Raw genomic sequence first — 20,831 nt, 5'->3', positions numbered from 1 at the left:
AGTGGAAGTTAGTAGTATAAGGAAATTTTGTTGGGATTGCAAATGATGTGTGTGAGAAGAAGTTTGTTGGAGACAGCATGAGGAAGGGCAGTGAATGGTGGAATGAAGGAGCGAAGGTAAAAGTGGAAGAGAAAATGAGGGCTTTTGAAGAATGGCTGCAGAGTAAAAGTGTAAAGAAGTATGAAAGATATAGAGAAAAATGTGGAAGTAAAGCGCAAGGTAAGTGAGGCAAAGAGGGCGGCTGACCTGAGCTGGGGGAATGGGTCATTCATATGAAGAGAATAAGAAGAACTTTCGGAAAGAAGTGAAGAGAGTAAGAAAGGCTGGTTCAAGAATTGAAGAGACAGTGAAAGATGGAAATGGAAGGTTGTTAAAAGGAGAGGAGGCAAGGAAAAGGTGGGCGGAATATTTTGAAAGTTTACTGAATGTTGAGGATAATAGGGAGGCAGATATGGGCGATGAAAATGAGAGAGAGATTACAAAAGAGGAAGTGAGGAGAGCACTAGATGAAGCGAGAGTAGGAAAAGCATCTGGTATGGATGGTGTGAGAGCTCAGATGTTGAAGGAAGGAGTTGTGACTGTACTTGAATGGTTGGTGAGATTGTTTAAAGGGATTTTGACAAAGGAAAAATCTATTTCTGGGCAAGGGACCTGTGTCGCTCGGTGAAATGCTCCTTATAGCACCATTTCTAAGGTATAAATACAGCTAAATATACCAGAGAAAAAAGTTGCATGGAATGCCAGGAATATACCCAGCTCACTCACCCTTATAGGGTGTTGGTATAGTAACTGGGGCGTGTTAAAACCACTATCAGAGGTCCCTTACCAAGACTACTGATTAATAGGATTAAGAATAAAACGGAGAATGCAATCTTAGAAGTACAGGGTAGTTTTAGAAGAGGTAGGGGTTGTATGAATCAGATTTTTACAGTTAGGCAGATATACGAGAAATACATACATACATATACCAAAGGCACTTCCCCCAATTTTGGGGGGTAGCCGACATCAACAAGAAACAAACAAAAAAGGGGACCTCTACTCTCTATGTTCCTCCAGCCTAACCAGGGACTCAGCCGAGTTCGGCTGGTACTGCTAGGGTGCCACAGCCCAACCTCCCACATTTCCACCACAGATGAAGCTTCATACTGCTGAGTCCCCTACTGCTGCTACCTCCGCGGTCATCTAAGGCACCGGAGGAAGCAGCAGGGCCTACCGGAACTGCGTCACAATCGCTCGCCATTCATTCCTATTTCTAGCACGCTCTCTTGCCTCTCTCACATCTATCCTCCTATCACCCAGAGCTTTCTTCACACCATCCATCCACCCAAACCTTGGCCTTCCTCTTGTACTTCTCCCATCAACTCTTGCATTCATCACCTTCTTTAGCAGACAGCCATTCTCCATTCTCTCAACATGGCCAAACCACCTCAACACATTCATATCCACTCTAGCCGCTAACTCATTTCTTACACCCGTTCTCACCCTCACCACTTCGTTCCTGACCCTATCTACTCGAGATACACCAGCCATACTCCTCAGACACTTCATCTCAAACACATTCAATTTCTGTCTCTCCGTCACTTTCATTCCCCACAACTCCGATCCATACATCACATTTGGTACAATCACTTTCTCATATAGAACTCTCTTTACATTCATGCCCAACCCTCTATTTTTTACTACTCCCTTAACTGCCCCCAACACTTTGCAACCCCTGCAACAACAGACCCCAAGTACTTAAACTGATCCACCTCCTCAAGTAACTCTCCATTCAACATGATATTCAACCTTGCACCACCTTCCCTTCTCGTACATCTCATAACCTTACTCTTACCCACATTAACTCTCAACTTCCTTCTCTCACACACCCTTCCAAATTCTGTCACTAGTCGGTCAAGCTTCTCTTCTGTGTCTGCTACCAGTACAGTATCATCCGCAAACAACAACTGATTTACCTCCCATTCATGATCATTCTCGTCTACCAGTTTTAATCCTCGTCCAAGCACTCGAGCATTCACCTCTCTCACCACTCCATCAACATACAAGTTAAACAACCACGGCGACATCACACATCCCTGTCTCAGCCCCACTCTCACCGGAAACCAATCGCTCACTTCATTTCCTATTCTAACACATGCTTTACTACCTGCGAGAAATATTTCGCAAAAGGTAAGGAGGTGTATGTTGCGTTTATGGATATGGAGAAAGCGTATGATAGAGTTGATAGGGAAGGAATGTAGAATGTGATGAGGTTATATGGAGTTGGTGGAAGGTTATTGCAAGCAGTGAAAAGTTTCTACAAAGGTAGTAAAGCATGTGTTACGATAAGAAATGAAGTGAGCGATTGGTTTCCGGTGAGAGTGGGGTTGAGACAGGGATGTGCGATGTCGCCATGGTTGTTTAACCCTTTTACCCCCAGGCTATTTGGAAATTTCCAACCCTTAACCCCCAGCGATTATTTTTCTTCAAGCACATTTAGCAGTATATTTTTTTTTAAATTGCTCGAACAGCCTTAATTTTCGTCATAGAGAGACCAGGTTGGTCTCAGTATCTTGGAAAATGCCTGAAGTTTCTCAAAAATTTATAAAAAATATGCAAAAAAAAATTTAAATAGCAGTTTTTTGCAAGGACGTACCGGTACGTCCATAGGGGTAAAGGGATAAGTTTTGTGAAACGTACCAGTGCGTCCTTTGGGGGTAAAAGGGTTAACTTGTATGTTGATGGAGTGGTGAGAGAGGTGAATGCCCGAATGCTTGGACGAGGATTGAAAATGGTAGACGAGAATGACCATGAATGGGAGGTAAATCAGTTGTTGTTTGCGGATGATACTGTACTGGTTGCTGACGCGGAAGAGAAGCTTGGCCGATTAGTGACAGAAATTGGAAGGGTGTGTGAGAGAAGGAAGTTGAGAGTTAATGTAGGTAAGAGTAAGGTTATGAGATGTATGAGAAGGGAGGGTGGTGCAAGGTTGAATGTCATGTTGAATGGAGAGTTACTTGAGGAGGTGGATCAGTTTAAGTACTTGGGGTCTGTTGTTACAGCAAATGGTGGAGTGGAAGCAGATGTACGTCAGAGAGTGAATGAAGGATGCAAAGTGTTGGGGACAGTTAAGGGAGTAGTAAAAAATAGAGGGTTGGGCATGAATGTAAAGAGAGTTTTGTATGAGAAAGTGATTGTACCAACTGTGATGTATGGATTGGAGTTGTGGGGAATGAAAGTGACGGAGAGACAGAAATTGAATGTGTTTGAGATGAAATGTCTAAGGAGTATGGCTGGTGTATCTCGAGTAGATAGGATTAGGAACAAAGTAGTGAGGGTGAGAACAGGTGTAAAAAATGAGTTAGCAGCTAACGTGGATATGAATGTGTTGAGGTGGTTTGGCCATGTTGCGGGAATGGAAAATGGCTGTCTGCTAATGAAGGTGATGAATGCAAGAGTTGATGGGAAAAGTACAAGAGGAAGGCCAAGGTTTGGGTGGATGGATGGAGTGAAGGAAGCTCTGGGTGATAGGAGGATAGATGTGAGAGAGGCAAGAGAGCGTGCTAGAAAAAGGAATGAATGGGTAGCGATTGTGACACAGTTCCGGTAGGCCCTGCTGCTTCCTCCGGTGCCTTCGAAGACCGCGGAGGTAGCAGCAGTAGAGGATTCAGCGTTATGAAGCTTCATCTGTGGTGGATAACGGGGGAGGGTGGGCTGTGGCACCCCTAGCAGTACCAGCCGAACTCGGTTGGGTCCCTTGTCAGGCTGGGAGGAATATAGAGAGGAGAGGTCCCCTTTTCTGTTCATTTGTTTGATGTCGGCTAGTCCCCAAAATTGGGGGAAGTGCCTTGGTATATGTATGTATGTATTATTAATTCAGCTCTCAGTTTTTTTTTATATCATTATTATTATTTATTGTTGTTGTAAGCTACAAGCCTAGTTGGAAAAGCAGGGTTCCAAAAGGGAGATTAGCCCAGTCTGGCGTTCACCACTCAGGGACGCTACCATATCGACTACATTAACCACTGAGCAACCACCACAAGAACAAGGCAAAGGTACCAAAGGATCTGTGGGTTTACTCCCAAAGGTAGTGGGAAGTAAAGGAAATCTGCGTTGGCAGACCCTTCATACCTGAGCCACAGACAGATTCTTCCCAAGTGCTAAGGAGCACACAATATCCCTAACCTTATGATTACTTCCCAAAGGTGGACCTACAACACTTTCACTAGTTGAGGTAAACTGTAGTCAGTGCTAGTGGTCTCACAAAAGGTAAAGGTAAAAGGTAAAGGCGTCTGGTTTCAGTTCCAGTGTCATCACAATAGATACTGACCAGAACATTAGCCAGGCAAGCACAACCTGCCCACCCCTGTGGTGCCCAACCACAGCAGTGGCCTCCCAGTAAACAGCTTAAACTCACGGTCTCGGGTGGGATAGATCTTCTGCCATGCAAATGCGAGGCGAACACATTACCACTGTACTAACCAGGAGGCTAGAAGTTAGAAAGATACACTGTTCTTAGATATCTTTCTCTTTATCTCAGTAGTGCTAACCAAAGTCTAGAGAGCTTGGGCCTAAAGCACTAAGTCCTCATAAGATAGCATCATAGAAGACCTCTGGTCATCTGAAAAAAGAGGGAGAAGGACTCTAAACCGGTATCATGGGCAGCAGGGTCTTGGCCATGAGCTCAGGAAAAAGTTAGAGAGACCTCCTTTCCTCCTTCACAATTACTATATTAGTGATATACAAGATGTCAAAAGCACTCAGGTAGGGAACCAATTAATGCTATTTCAGGTTGTTCTCAAGGAGAAAACTGATTCAGTGTTCAAACAATTTGATGTTTGAACATGGTTTAGGAATGAGTTATGTTCCATTTTCAAGGTAACACTACTGTATATTTCAGTACTTTTACAGACTCCACATATATGGCCAAACTTCAAGCTATTATAACACTCTTATAGCAACAGGTTTTATATAAATATAAGAACTGTTATACTTTCATTTTCTATAAATCCACTGGAGGGCACAAGAATGTCCTAAAAATTGAAGATAATCATACAAATGAGGACTTTCCATACATTATGCTTTTAACTTGATTGACCAACAATTTACAAAAGGTTTCATAAAATCCAGGAAACCATACAATCGAATTACTTTTTGATACTCACAGGTAAAAAGATTACTGTAAGTAATTCATCTTTCATTTCATGATCTTGAGAAAACACTTGTCTTTCTGCAGTCATTTTGCTGTTGTTCAAAAGATTCACATCTTTAAACACTAATATTTCACCTAACATTTCCAATCATCATAATTGAAGTGATCAACTCAGTACTGGTACATTACTATCTAATGATAGGGTCTAGCACAGCCTCTAAATCTAGCCCGATTGGTTTATGACTACAATTTCACAACAATAAAAGTATTTCAAGACAAAAAGCAATAATAAAAATAGTTTAATGCAACCTAACATTATCAAAGCATTATCTATACAAAATTACAACACTGCACATATTCCCACAAAAAGGAAACTTTTTAAAGAAGTATTTACTTATGCACTGCTTCTAGACTAAATTATTTAAAATAGGGTTCATAATTAACCTTGAATCATTGAAATGAATAGTTGAAAAAAAACATTTTGGTCATATAAAGTAGGTCCCTTATTCATCACCAAATCACTATTTTGAGACATTGTAATCAACATATGTACCACATTTCCAAGCCACACTAAGGATACTACTCGGATATATCAACAGCCACTCGTCCTAGGAGTGGAACACTCATCCTAAGAATGGAACTTACAGTTACAATATGTTATTTTGATAATAAAGTAAATTTTTTAATATACTTACCCGGTGATTATAATAGCTGCAACTCTGTTGCCCGACAGACAACTCTAAGGTAAAAACTCGCCAGCGATCGCTACACAGGTTGCGGGTGTGCCCAACAGCGCCATCTGTCGTCCAGATACCCAGTACTCAATGTAAACAAAGACTCAATTTTCTCCTCGTTCCACTGCGTCTCTATTGGGGAGGAAGGGAGGGTCCTTTAATTTATAATCACCGGGTAAGTATATTCCAAAATTTATTTTATTATCAAAATAACATTTTTCAATATTTAACTTAGCCGGTGATTATAATAGCTGATTCACACCCAGGGGGGTGGGTAGAGACCAGCAATATATGTTTACATTATTATGAGCTAAGAGTTTTCATTTCATTTTAGAAGTTATCAAAATAACAAAAACAAAATAAATAGGTACCTGGTAAGGAAGTCGACTTGAACAATTACTCTGCCTTTTTAAGTACGTCTTCCTTACGGAGCCTCGCGATCCTCTTAGGATGCTGATCGACCCCTAGGATCTGAAGTATCAAGGGTTGCAACCCATACAACAGGACCTCATCAAAACCCCTAATCTAGGCGCTCTCAAGAAATGACTTTGACCACCCGCCAAATCAACCAGGATGCGAAAGGCTTCTTAGCCTTCCGGACAACCCAAAAAACAACAATAAAAACATTTCAAGAGAAAGATTAAAAGGTTATGGAATTAGGGAATTGTAGTGGTTGAGCCCTCACCCACTACTGCACTCGCTGCTACGAATGGTCCCAGAGTGTAGCAGTCCTCGTAAAGAGACTGGACATCCTTAAGATAAAAAGACGCGAACACTGACTTGCTTCTCCAATAGGTTGCGTCCATTATACTTCGCAGAGATCTATTTTGTTTAAAGGCCACGGAAGTTGCGACAGCTCTAACTTCGTGTGTCCTTACCTTCAGCAATGCTTGGTCTTCCTCACTCAGATGGGAATGAGCTTCTCGTATTAACAGTCTGACAAAATAGGATAAAGCATTCTTTGACATAGGCAAAGATGGTTTCTTAACTGAACACCATAAAGCTTCAGAAAGGCCTCGTAAAGGTTTAGTTCGTTTTAAATAGAACTTAAGAGCTCTCACAGGGCATAAGACTCTTTCTAGTTCATTGCCTACCATATTCGATAAGCTGGGAATATCGAACGATTTCGGCCAAGGTCGAGAAGGCAGCTCGTTTTTGGCTAGAAAACCAAGTTGTAGTGAACATGTAGCCTTTTCTGACGAAAATCCGATGTTCTTGCTGAAGGCATGAATCTCACTGACTCTTTTAGCTGTGGCTAAGCATACCAGGAAAAGAGTCTTTAAGGTGAGATCTTTCAGGGAGGCTGATTGTAGCGGCTCGAACCTGTCTGACATAAGGAATCTTAGTACCACGTCTAAATTCCAACCATGCGTAACCAAACGACGCTCCTTCGAGGTCTCAAAAGACTTAAGGAGGTCCTGTAGATCTTTATTGTTGGAAAGATCTAAGCCTCTGTGACGGAAGACTGATGCCAACATGCTTCTGTAACCCTTGATAGTGGGAGCTGAAAGTGATCGTTCTTTCCTCAGGTATAAGAGGAAGTCAGCTATTTGAGTTACAGAGGTACTGGTCGAGGATATAGATACTGACTTACACCAGTTTCGGAAGACTTCCCACTTCGATTGGTAGACTCTAAGGGTGGATGTTCTCCTTGCTCTTGCAATCGCACTGGCTGCCTCCTTCGAAAAGCCTCTAGCTCTCGAGAGTCTTTCGATAGTCTGAAGGCAGTCAGACGAAGAGCGTGGAGGCTTTGGTGTACCTTCTTTACGTGTGGCTGACGTAGAAGGTCCACCCTTAGAGGAAGACTTCTGGGAACGTCTACTAGCCATCGAAGTACCTCGGTGAACCATTCTCTCGCGGGCCAGAGGGGAGCAACTAGCGTCAACCTTGTCCCTTCGTGAGAGGCGAACTTCTGCAGTACCTTGTTGACAATCTTGAACGGTGGGAATGCGTATAGATCTAGATGCGACCAATCTAGGAGAAAGGCATCTAAATGAACTGCTGCTGGGTCCGGGATTGGTGAGCAATATATTGGGAGCCTCTTGGTCATCGAGGTTGCAAAGAGATCTATGGTTGGTTGGCCCCAAGTAGCCCAAAGTCTCTTGCACACATCCTTGTGGAGGGTCCATTCTGTTGGAATTACTTGTCCCTTCCGACTGAGACAATCTGCCATGACATTCAAGTTGCCTTGGATGAACCTCGTAACTAGTGATATGTTTTGACCTTTTGACCAGATGAGCAGGTCCCTTGCGATCTCGTACAACGTCAGTGAGTGGGTCCCTCCTTGCTTGGAGATGTACGCCAAGGCAGTGGTGTTGTCCGAGTTCCCCTCTACCACTTTGCCTTGAAGGCGAGATTTGAAGCTTTTCAAGGCCAGATGTACTGCCAGTAGCTCCTTGCAGTTGATATGCATTATCCTTTGACTCGAGTTCCATAGTCCCGAACATTCCCGACCGTCTAATGTCGCGCCCCAGCCTACGTCCGATGCGTCCGAGAAGAGAACGTGGTTGGGAGTCTGAACAGCCAGGGGAAGACCCTCTCTTAGGCTGATACTGTCCTTCCACCAAGTCAGGCAAGACTTCATCTTCTCGGAAATGGGGATCGAGACCGCTTCTAGCGTCTTGTCCTTTTTCCAGTGAAATGCTAGGTGATATTGAAGAGGACGGAGGTGTAGTCTTCCTAATGACACAAACTGTTCCAGGGATGATAGCGTCCCTATCAGACTCATCCACTTCCTGACTGAACATTGTTCCTTCTTCAGCATGTTCTGGATGCATAACTGGGCTTGGCTTGTTCTGGGGGCCGACGGAAAAGCCCGAAAAGCTAGACTGTGAATCTCCATCCCTAAATACACAATAGTTTGGGATGGGACCACTTGTGACTTTTCCATATTGACAAGGAGACCCAATTCCTTGGTCAGATCTAGAGTCCACTTTAGATCCTTCAGACAGCGACGACTGGAAGAAGCTCTGAGAAGCCAGTCGTCCAAATAGAGGGAGGCTCGGATGTCCGCTAAATGAAGGAATTTGGCTACATTCCTCATCAGTCTCGTAAACACAAGAGGAGCTGTGCTTAGGCCAAAGCACAGGGCTTGAAACTGGTAGACAACCTTTTCGAAAACGAATCTCAGAAAAGGTTGGGAGTCCGGGTGGATGGGGACGTGGAAGTAGGCGTCCCTTAGGTCTAAAGAGACCATCCAGTCTTCCCTTCTGACCGCTGCTAGAACCGACTTTGTGGTCTCCATGGAGAACGTCTGCTTTGTGACAAAGACATTCAGAGCACTGACGTCTAGCACCGGCCTCCACCCTCCTGTCTTCTTTGACACCAAGAAGAGGCGGTTGTAGAATCCCGGGGTTTGATGGTCCGAGACTTTGACCACCGCTCCCTTCTCTAGTAAAAGAGACACTTCCTGTTTCAATGCTAGTCTCTTGTCTTCCTCTCTGTACCTAGGAGAGAGATCGATGGGAGACGTTGCTAGAGGGGGTTTCCGTACAAACGGGATCTTGTACCCCTCTCTGAGCAACTTCACAGATTGTGCATCTGCGCCTCTCCTTTCCCAGGTCTGCCAGAAGTTCTAGAGTCTGGCTCCCACTGCTGTCTGAAGAAGCTGGCAGTCAGACTCTGCCCTTAAAGGACTTGGTTCCTTTCTTCTTTCCTCGTTTCCCTTCGGCACGAGCACCTCCTCTGCTGGAGGCTCTGCCACGAAAGGGCGGAATAAAACGGGACGCTGGAGTGTCCATCCTTGGTCTAGCTGACAAGGTAGGCAAAGGGGTAGCTTTGCGAGCTGAGGACGCAACAAGATCGTGAGTGTCCTTCTGTATCAAAGAAGCGGCAATTTCCTTAATCAGCTCTTCTGGAAAAAGGCACTTGGAAAGAGGAGCAAACAGAAGTTCGGATCTCTGGCATGGTGTAACTCCAGCTGAAAGGAATGAGCATAGGTTTTCACGCTTCTTAAGGACTCCGGACACAAATGATGCAGCAAGCTCATTAGACCCATCACGTACGGCCTTGTCCATGCAGGACATAATGAGCAAGGAAGTCTCCTTCTCTGTCGGAGAGATCTTTCTGCTTAGAGCTCCTAGACACCAGTCTAAGAAGTTAAAAACTTCGAAGGCTCTAAAGATACCTTTCAAAAGGTGGTCCAGGTCCGAAGATGACCAACATATCTTTGAGCGTCTCATGGCAAGGCGGCGGGGAGAGTCTACAAGACTTGAGAAGTCGCCCTGGGCAGAGGCAGGAACTCCCAAGCCGAGAACTTCTCCCGTGGCATACCAGACGCTCGATCTAGAAGAGAGTCTAGCAGGGGGAAACGTAAAAGCTGTCTTCCCTAAACTCTTCTTGGACTGCAGCCATTCTCCTATCACCCGCAAAGCTCTCTTGGACGAGCGTGCGAGGACGAGTCTAGTAAAGGCAGGAGTGGTTGACGGCATGCCTAACACAAACTCTGACGGAGGAGAACGCGGAGCCACAGAAACAAACTGGTCCGGAAACATCTCTTTGAAAAGGGCCAAAACTTTCCTAAAGTCCAAAGAGGGTTGCGTAGACTTAGGCTCGTCCAGTTCTGAATGCGGTTCAACTACGTGTGCAGCAACATCATCATCAGAAAGTCCCTCATCCGATAACTGATGAGGGAACGGCAACGGAGTGGGTAACGGCTGGTTAGCTGAGTCCGGTCGCACGGGTACATGCGTGACTGAGCCGGACGCAACGTCATGGATCTGCTGCCCAGTCTGTGAGCTGGCAACAACCATAGCAGCGCGGGGACGCACAGCGTCTACTCCAGACTGTCTGGACTGATGTGGGTGAGCAGTGGCAACCACACTGGGTTGCGGAGGTTGACGCACCGCGTCAAAACAAAACAACTCTGACGGTTGTTGAACCTCATTAACGTCAACGGAGACCTCCGTGCGTCGCTGAACGTCAACATGCGGCTGGCAGATCACACTGGAACGCATGGGTGGCGGAACTCTCTCAACTGGTGTGCGTGAGAAGGTTACCTCAGCGTCCACAGGACGCACAACCGATCGTGTGGGCGGTTGTAGGCAAGGAGCTGTACTAGCTGGTGCTGCAGCAACCTTCTCCGCACGAAAGTCCTGCATAAGAGACGTTAGTTTAGACTGCGTGTCTTGCAGTAGAGACCACTTAGGGTCTACAGGAGCAGGTGCGGCGACAGACGGTGTTACTGTCTGAAGCGGTACCGCTTTGCCTCTCTTAGGCGGTGAGCAGTCATCGGATGATGGCAGCGAGTCCGAACTGACCCAGTGGCTACAACTGGGCCGTTGGACTTGTGCGGAAGGGACCGACTTGCGCTTTAACGGTCGTGAGACCTTGGTCCATGGTTTCTTACGAGAAACACCTTCCGAAGACGAGGTATAAATGGGCTCTCTCGTCTTAGTTAGGCAGGGGCGATCTTGGGTAGATACGCCCGATACCACGGAGGGAACGTCTGTTCGCTGATTAAAGCCTCTCGAACCCATTTGTCGTACGACATTGCTTCTCCCCTGGACTAGGGAGCTTGCAAGAGGTCCCGGACTAGGAGGACGACAGGCACGAACAGACGAACCCTCAAGCGCAACACTATCCACAACACTAACACTCGGCACTTTATCACTTCCCACTGCACTTTTGCACTTAAGCTCCTTCACATCCGCCATAAGTTGATTACGGTCACTAGCAAGGGACTCAACTCTCTCACCCAGAGCTTGGATGGCACGCATCATATCAGCCATCGAAGGTTCCTGAGTGCCAGGAGGGGGATTAGGAGCAACCACTACAGGGGAAGGAATAGGTTGTGGGGCATGAGGAGAGGAAATATCAATAGAACGAGAGGAACTTCTCCTAACTCTATCTCTCTCTAGCCTACGTGTATACTTTTGGAATTCGATAAAATCGAATTCCGAAAGCCCAACGCACTCCTCACACCGATCTTCCAATTGACAGGTTTTATCCCGACAATTGAAACAAACAGTGTGAGGGTCGATAGAAGCCTTCGGAAGACGCCTTGAACAGTCCCTAGCATTGCACTTCCTAAATTTTGGGACTTGTGAAGGGTCAGCCATTTTGAATTGGTCAAAGGGGAATTCAAAAAACTATCAAAAAGTCATCAACAAAGAATCCGTTATCAAAAAGAGTTCAAGGATTTGTGTGAAGAGAAACCCTGCACAGCGAAAGCTCAAAACTAGAATAATGTACTTCACCAATTAGTTGTGAAAAAACTCCAGTTTAGCAACAGCGAGTAAGTACGTCTTGTCGATAGCACGACAGAGAGAAAATTGAGTCTTTGTTTACATTGAGTACTGGGTATCTGGACGACAGATGGCGCTGTTGGGCACACCCGCAACCTGTGTAGCGATCGCTGGCGAGTTTTTACCTTAGAGTTGTCTGTCGGGCAACAGAGTTGCAGCTATTATAATCAAAGGCTAAGTTAAATATTGAAAAACTAACGTTTAAAAATGAAGAATCTTGTCCTACCCACCCTGACCTAGTTCTGTGCCTTTTCAAAAAAAAAAAAAAAAAATATGTCAAGCAATTATCTATCAAAAATAATAATGAAGCACTTGTATGTATGTAAATAAAGAATCCAGCTTCATAAAAGTTTGAAGAGTAGTTCAAAACCTGGGTTACAAAAAGGATTAGCAGAAACAGGAACTGACAAAAAAGGGAAAGATAATAAGGCGATGCAGCTGTTATGAGAAGAAATACCATACTTCAAAAGCTCTAGATAACTCCTGAATCATGGCAATAAAGACATATTATAAGTAATAACTACTTAGAGAATATATTCCTTACCACTTGCTCTCTATTTATTTCAATACAACTAGAAGTTCAAATTTTAAAACCTCATCACAATCTTAGCTACAGATATTTCATAAAATAAAATTTACTGTACTTACTCTTTCCTTTTACGAAATCCTTTAATAACTGCCTCCCCACCCCATATCCCTTCATGCAACTCTTTAGGCTGCAGGACATGCACGGGCACATCTTCTATCTGTTGCCTGAAATAACGGAAAACGTAAATGACATTAAAAAGTAAATATTACATGATTTTTACACTATAAGCTATTATTTCCATACTCACCTTTGAAGAGAACAAGCTACTATGTGTTAGTGCCAACTTGACAACCTTTAAATAAAAAGAAATAAAAATTTTCAAATACAACCCTTCCATGGTTACCTTCCTCCTTCAAATTAGCAACCCAAAAATGCCCTATCTGTTGAGAAGGGAGAGATGCCATGTATTTGCTGATCATTATTTGAAGAGAGCCTTTATGAATTTGAAGATGTATTTATCTTGGCCTAATAATTTAAATAGGGATGCATTGGATTAATTGTATTACAGCAGTTCTTTATTATTACATTTAATCATAATCTACCTATCATATCTCTTAATTAGAGTGGAATCTGTTGATGAATCAATCTTAAAGTCTGTTCAGTTAACTTATGTCAAACTTCAAAACTATTTCATTGGTTTTCTTTGTATAAAATTGTATACCTAAGGCTCAATGATGAATTTGTCTTTGAATCAAAACTTCTTATGATCCTGTTGAATCAATGTACAGTATTTCTAGGTCCAAAACTACTTTTTTGGTTTCTTCTATTAAGCTATAGTTAATTTCCAGTGATTCTTGGTTGATCATTTGAAATGAGATGGGAAAATTGAATCTATAGAGGCTTTAATTTGTATTTTCCCTATTCTATTTGTTTTGTGTTGAATAAAATAAAGGCATACTGTATTGACTGAATCTGTCAGAAGTAGGTTTTGGTTCAAGTTATTTGTATGTATCACTTCCACTATGAAGTGTGTTCTTCAGCTTCTTATACTTGGTGGTAGATTTATGGATATAAATATGAATTTTAAACTAATATGACAAATTCGTAGGTAATTTGTATTTTTCCTAACTATACAAACCTTAGCTATTTAATATGGGTAATTACTTTGGCGTAGCTGAAATGACAAGCCATTAGATTTTTAACAAGGGTTTACTACCCCACCGCTAGTTAGCAGGGGGTAGGGAGGGGTAGCTTGAACCCCCACCCCCTCACACACACCTGTGAATACTTCACTTTGCTCAGAGGTAGGACTTCAAGGGGGACAGGGCTGGCGGGCAAGTTTGATTAAATAGCTAAAGTTTGTATAGTTAGGAAAAATACAAATTATCTATGAATTTGTCATTTGTTCCGTTACTGAAATACAAACCACGCTGTTTACATAGGGTGACTCAACCCTTAGGAAGGGCGGTAAGTCCCTGCCATACTGGCTTTTGGTTTTGCCCGGGACTCAATATTTGAGGGTGTAAGTACTCGAGAAATAAGGAGTCCCTGCGCCTCGCTAGCATTGTTGTGAAACTGCTGCGGCCTACATACGCTGTGTGTGAAGGTGAAGAGCGTGACTCGTCCTAGGAAGTTGACCTGGAGTTCTTCAGATGGAATTCTAGGGTAGGACTCTCCCAATACCACCTCGTCAGGGTATGGGGACGTGACAGTATTAACCTTAATACTAGGAATACAAGGAAGCATGGTTTACCTGCAGTGGTTTGAGGTCAGCTGTGCAGAGAACCCAGGATGCTGCTTTCTCCAAGGGAGGAGAGGATGAAGAAAAGAATAAGGGCCAGACAAACCTTTTCATTCATGCATACTAAGACCGGGCAACAATGCCCTCAACCCTCTGCTACCTGTCCAATAAGGAACCTGAGGTTTAGACCAGCTGTTGTGCAGCCACCACAGGGCCGATAGAGAACGTATCGAGTCTCCTGTGTGTCACGTCATGCAGGTAGTGGGCTGTGAAGGTCGTCTGACGCTTCCACACCTCAGCTTGCAGGACCTGCGTCACTGAATAGTTTTTCTTGAAAGCCAGGGACGTAGCTACGCCCCTAACATCATGTGCTCTAGGGCGACGTGACGGAGGAGGGTCAGGATTCAAGGATAGATGTATCACCTTGCGAAACCAGGCCGAGATGGTATTCTTGGTGACTCTCCTCTTCGTTCTCCCGGTGCTCACAAACAAGGCTTGCATCTGGGGACGAACTGTAGCCGTTCTCTTAAGATACAGCCTCAGACTCCTTACTGGGCACAGTAGGAGATGGTCTGGGTCATCTGTTACAGAACGAAGACTCGAAACCTGGAAAGAGTCGAACCGAGGGTCCGACACTCCCGGATTCTGAGTATTGGCAACAAACTCAGGGACGAACCTGAACGTTACCTCCCCCCATCCCCTTGAATAGTCGATGTCGTATGAGAGACCATGAAGTTCGCTGACTCGCTTGGCCGAGGCCAAAGCTAGCAGGAACACCGTCTTCTAAGTAAGGTGGCGATCTGAAGCCTGGCGTAATGGTTCGTAGGGAGGTCTCTTAAGAGACCTGAGAACTCAAACCACTTTCCATGGAGGAGGTCTCACTTCCGACTGAGGGCAGGTAAGTTCATAACTCCGTATGAGTAGGGAAAGTTCCAGCGAGGAAGAAATGTCCACTCCTTTGAGCCTGAAGGCTAGACTTAAGGCTGAGCGATAGCCTTTCACTGCCGAGACTGAAAGGCGCATTTCTTCCCGCAAATACACGAAGAACTCCGCTATTGCTGGAATAGTGGCATCGAGTGGAGAGATACCCCTTCCACGACACCAACCACAAAAGACTCGCCACTTCGCCTGGTAGACCCTAGCGGATGACCTACGCAGGTGTCCAGACATCCTGTTCGTAACTTGTTGCGAAAATCCTCTATCATTGAGGAGATGCTGGATAGTCTCCAGGCGTGAAGTCGAAGCGAAGCTACGACTTTGTGAGAGATGTTGGCGTGTGGTTGTTTGAGTAGCTCGTGTCATGGAGGGAGTTCTCTCGGAAGCTCCGTGAGGAGTTGCAGAAGATCTGGAAACCATTCTGCGTGATGCCATAGCGGAGCTATCAGGGTCATCGACAGATTGACCGATGTTCTGGTCTTGTTGAGCGCCCTCCTCATCAGACAGAACGGGGGAAAGGCGTAGACATCGATGTTGTCCCACCGTTGTTGGAAGGCATCTTGCCAGAGAGCCTTGGGATCCGGGACTGGGGAGCAGTACAGCCGAAGTTTGAAGTTCAGCGCTGTAGCGAACAGATCCACAGTCGGGGAACCCCACAAAGTCAGGACTAGACGATTCCTCACGCCTGGAATGAAGCGAGCTGAAAGCGTGATCGAGTGGACTTCGGTCCATCTCAGTATCTCAACTGCAAGATGAGACAGCTGTTCTGTAAAGGTACCCCTCTGCTTGTTGATATAAGCCACTACTGTTGTGTTGTCGCTCATCACCACCACAGAGTGGCCCGCCAGGACTTGGTGGAACTGTTGAAGAGCCAGGAATACGGCCTTCATTTCTTGCAGGTTTATATGGAGGTACTTTTCTGATTCTGACCACAGGCCTGAGGTCCTGTGGTTCAGAACGTGGGGCCCCCACCCTTTCTTTAATGCGTCCGAAAACAACATCAAATCTGGGGGAGGACGAGAAGATCCACTCTCTTCCATAGGTTCTCGTCTGCCACCCACCACTGAAGGTCCGTCTGTTCCGCGGAACCCATGGGGATCATAGTGTCCGGGGAATCTTGACCTTGATTCCAATGAGACTTTAGTCGCCACTGAAGAGATCTCATTCTGAGGCGACCATTGGCAACTAGACGGGCCAGGGATGAGAGGTGGCCAAGGAGACGTAACCACGTTTGGGCTGGGAGCTCTTCTCGTCCGAGGAAAGGCCTCGCGACCTTCCTCAGCCTTGTTATCCTGTCGTCTGATGGGAAGGCTTTGTGGAGATTGGTGTCTATGACCATGCCTAGGTATACCAGTTTCTGAGTGGGCAGCAGGGAGGACTTCTCGAGACTTACCATGATCCCTAGATCTTGGCAAAGTTCCAGAAGTTTGTCTCTGTGAAGAAGAAGGGTTGTCTCCGAGTCTCCTAGGATCAGGCAATCGTCCAGGTAACGAAGGAGACGGATACTGATCCTGTGAGCCCATGATGAAATCAGGGTGAAAACTCTGGTGAACACTTGCGGTGCTGTGGAGAGACCGAAGCACAGCACCTTGAACTGGTAGATCTTGTTGTCTAGGCAAAATCTTAAGTACTTCCTTGAATACGGATGGACTGGGATCTGGAAGTACGCGTCCTTCAGGTCCAGTGTGCACATGAAGTCTTGTGGTCTCACTGCAAGCCTGACCGTGTGTGCCGTCTCCATGCTGAACGGTGTCTGTTTGACAAACCCCCCGTTCAGGGTTGAGAGGTCGATGACTGGTCTCCAGCCTCCAGATGCCTTCTTTACAAGAAAGAGTCAACTGTAGAAGCCTGGGGACCCGTCGACTACCTCTTGCAGAGCGTCCTTCTTCAACATGGTCTCGACTTCTGCCCGAAGGGCTTGCCCCCTTACCGATCCCATGGTAAGGGAGCTCAACGACACTGGATTCGCTGTCAGGGGAGGTAGAGATGTTGTGAACGGGACACGATATCCCTGACCGATCACGGAGATCGTCCAGGGATCTGCCCCGAGTTGCTGCCACCTTGTTGCGCAACTCTGTAGGCATCCCCCCACTGGTGGACATGCAGGGGGACTGCCAATCCTCTAGGATTTTTTCCTCCCCTGGAGGACTTTTTGCCCCTTGGCAGGAAAGGGCTTAGATACCTTTGTCTTTGCTGCTGTTGTCTTCTTTGCATTCTCGGCAGGACGGGGCTGTTGGGTTGCTGGAAGTTTGTAGGGCCTCGATGTTAGGGCCCTATGGAGAAGGGAATCCTGGTTGGATTTCCTCCACCTCTCAGCGGCCTGCTCCACGTCCTTAAGCTCAAACAGATTCTTACCGAGGACGGAAGAATGTCTGAGCCTGCTCACGTCGGTACTGGGGACCTTTTGATGGAATCTCTCAGCCACTGCGTCCCGTCGTTTCAAGATCGTGTTAGCCCACAAGCTCGAGACTTGGTGGGCTAGAAACTCGATGGTCTGCGTGCCTGAGAGCAAAAAGGTCTCCAATGCCCTCCCGGTGCTTTCCTTGGACAAGTCCTCACACCACACCAGGATGCCCAGAGACCCTAGCCAGATATCCAGCCATGAGGTTGCCTGCATGGCACACTTCGCAACCTTCTCCTGGCTTAAGATCTCTGTTGCCGAATATGAGACGTGCCAGTTGGAGAGTCTCTCTAGAGGGACTCCCCCGGTAAGCTCTTCCAGAGAATGGTGCGAAGGAAGAGCTAATCAAGTCTCCTCCAAGATCTCAAAGTACCTACTCTGATGGACTCGAGGAGGAGGGAGGGGCTTGTTACCGGTGCTGGACTTGCTGGAGGAGGCAAGCTCAGAGAGCTGGCCTTCGACCTTGTCTCTGGCACTCTTCACCCCCTGTGACCAGGGCAAAGCTACACTGGCCCTAGAAGGCTTCTGGGTACCGTAGACTCGGTCCAAGACCGTGTCCTTGCCCTCACGAGGGAGGATCTCTGGGTCCGGAAACCCGTTGAGATTTCTCATGAGGGTTAGAACTTGCCAGAACGCATGTTCTGACTCTTGAAGCTCTCCTCCCGAAGGGCTAGCAGCAAAGTCTCCTGACCCCAGAGGCTCTTCCTGGGGGGATTCGTGGACTTTCTCCGAGTGTCTGGCTGGCTCCTGTCTGATCCTTGCCGAAGACTTAGGCAAAATCTTCGAGTCCTTCGGCTCCCTCCTGAGAGGGATACAAGACTCTAGTAACGATGGTGGAAGGCTCATCTCAACCCCAATGCGGGAAGACTTCTCGGGGGGAGGCGGAGTTTCTCCCATTGGTGCGATGGGGGAAAGACCCGCCTCACCCGAATCCCCAGAGGACGGAAAATCCTCGTCTGCGGAGGAAGGAGAGAAAGTCTTAGGGGGCGAGGGAGCCTTTCGCAAGGACTTCCGAGGAGACAGTTAGCCCTAGGAGAAGTCACCATGGAGGGAACTCCTCTCTTCCTCTTCAGGGGAGAAGAAGCCGCCACTGCTTTGTGACCTAGTTCAGAGAATACAGGCTTGAAAGCCTGTACGAGAGCTCTGACAATAGTCCTAAACCAGGGCTGCTGGCTGACAGTCACGTGGTCAGACACTCCCTCTGGAGGGAAGGGGATTGTTCAATCCCTAGGAGGAGTAACTACACGAGGGTCCACCTGAAAAGATGCTGAAAAGGAAAAGGAGTCCTTGGACCTGTCCAGAAACCTCCCCTCCTCTGACGAGCGCGCTGTTCTGCGCTTGCGGGGAGGGGAACGAGAAGACTATGACCTGGCCGTCTGATGCCCCGAGGTTTCGCGTGTTGGATCGCGCTGCAACTCGCGCTGGTGGTCGCACAATGGGCCCTGCCCTGAGTCGCGGGCGCGCGAAGGTGATGGCGAGGGCGCGCAGGCGAGCGATGGCGCACAGGTGATGGAGCGCAGGTTTGCGCAGGGGGCTGGGTGAGCGCTCGCGCGCGCGCAGGAACCTGCTGAAGGGCCCGTGAGGACGAAACTGTTGCGCGAGCGCGCAGGAGAAATATCTTTAGCGCACGGTCGTGGGGCGCGTGGATCTGGATGGAGCAGAGGGCGAGGGCGCGTTTGCGCAACCTCGTAGGCGTGCGATGGAGACTGCGCACGCTGGTGAGTAGGTGAGCGCTGGCGAGCAGGAGGAACAGGAACTGCGCTCTGATCCGGAGATCGTGGGCGCGCGTGGAGCGCAGGAGATCGTGGGCGCGCATGGCGCGCATCAGGATGCGGGCGCACAGGAGTGCGCTGTAGGGCTGGAGAGCGCTGAAGTCCCTGTGAGCCCCTGTGCGCTAACTTAGGAGACTCCAGGGCTGTGCGCTGATGCGCAGATGTGCGCTGTTGCGCAGATGTGCGCTGGTGCGCCGGTGAGCACTTGCGCGCTATATCAGGAACTTCTGCAACTGCACGCTTGAGCCCAGATGTGCGCTGAGGCACTGGAGCGCGCAGAAGGTCTGGAGAGCGCCTGTGCGCTAACTCAGGGACCTCCTTAGAGCGCTGACGTGTAGGAGAGTGCTTGCTCGCTGTAACAGGAACAGATGGCACAGGTGCGCGCTTGTGCGCAGGTGGTCGTGGGTGCGCAGGGGAACCATGGTGAGTAGTCACAGGACCCACAGCAGGAGCGCGCGCTGGGGCGCTAAGTCAGGAACAACTGCAACAGGTCGATGGCACACAGGGGTTACCTGGCACTTAAGGGACTGAGACACAACTTTGCGCTCAAGTCCCTTGGCCCCGAAGGGACCGTTGCCTGTGTCATAACAGGGTGTGTAGGCGCCCACAGCGTATCAGCAGCCTGGAAAGGCGATGGCAGGTCAGCAGGTCTGGAGGGCGAAAGGTCAGAGTGTCCTGAGTAAGGACGACCTTTCACCGAAGGAGATCGCGAACGATCTCCGGAGAGGTCCAAGGTGGTACCTGGCAGGATCGGCAAACAACAAGGCTCCTCAGGGGCGGACTGCGAGGATGACGAGCCGAAGAGGCGCCTCCACACTCCCTTGTGAGGAGAAAGAAGGCCTCTACGGCAAAGGGGAGGACGAGCCTTCCGCCTTATACGCCCTCTAGGGGCTGTGTGATCAGCAAGCTGACCATCAGCAGGCCTCCGAAGGAGTCTCTGTGAGTGAACTCCCCTGAGGGGGAGAATCACCGGCAGGAGAGACCGTAGGACTTAGTTCCTCCCTCGAAGGATGTTCGGAGGGAGAAACTAAGCCTTCAGCTACCGCAGCAACAATAGGAACAGGGGCTTGAGATGACACATCAGAGGCCTCCGTCACAACAACGTCGACGATAGACAGAGGATCTATCTCTGCTACCGTCGGCGATTGTTTGACAGCCGCTCCTAATTTGATCATGTCAAACAGGGCTTCCATGGAGGGCAAACCCTGAAGCCCCAAGGAAGCCCAAAGCTGTAATAAATCATTATTATTCACAGTCAGAGAAATATCCTCCTTCAGGGGAGGAGGGGGAGCTGCCTCGCTATGGGAGGCAACACCCTCTCCCGCACCCCGGGATCGGTCAA

The 20,831-nt window shown here is 47.4% G+C and overlaps 1 protein-coding gene across 1 annotated transcript in view; it reads right to left on the bottom strand.

Annotated features, from left to right (window-relative positions):
- Window positions 1-20,831, bottom strand: part of mRpL28 (mitochondrial ribosomal protein L28) — a 191,674-nt gene that overhangs the window by 102,272 nt on the left and 68,571 nt on the right. Inside the window, exon 3 of the mRNA XM_068354648.1 lies at window positions 12,759-12,863. Coding sequence (XP_068210749.1) covers window positions 12,759-12,863 — 105 coding nt within the window. The remainder of the gene's footprint in view (window positions 1-12,758; window positions 12,864-20,831) is intronic.

The sequence above is a fragment of the Palaemon carinicauda genome, chromosome 30 (genome assembly GCF_036898095.1).
Source record: "Palaemon carinicauda isolate YSFRI2023 chromosome 30, ASM3689809v2, whole genome shotgun sequence".
NCBI classification, from domain to species: Eukaryota; Metazoa; Arthropoda; class Malacostraca; order Decapoda; family Palaemonidae; genus Palaemon; species Palaemon carinicauda.
The sequence above is the reverse complement of the archived record's forward strand: the minus strand, read 5'-3'. Positions and strand labels throughout refer to the sequence as shown.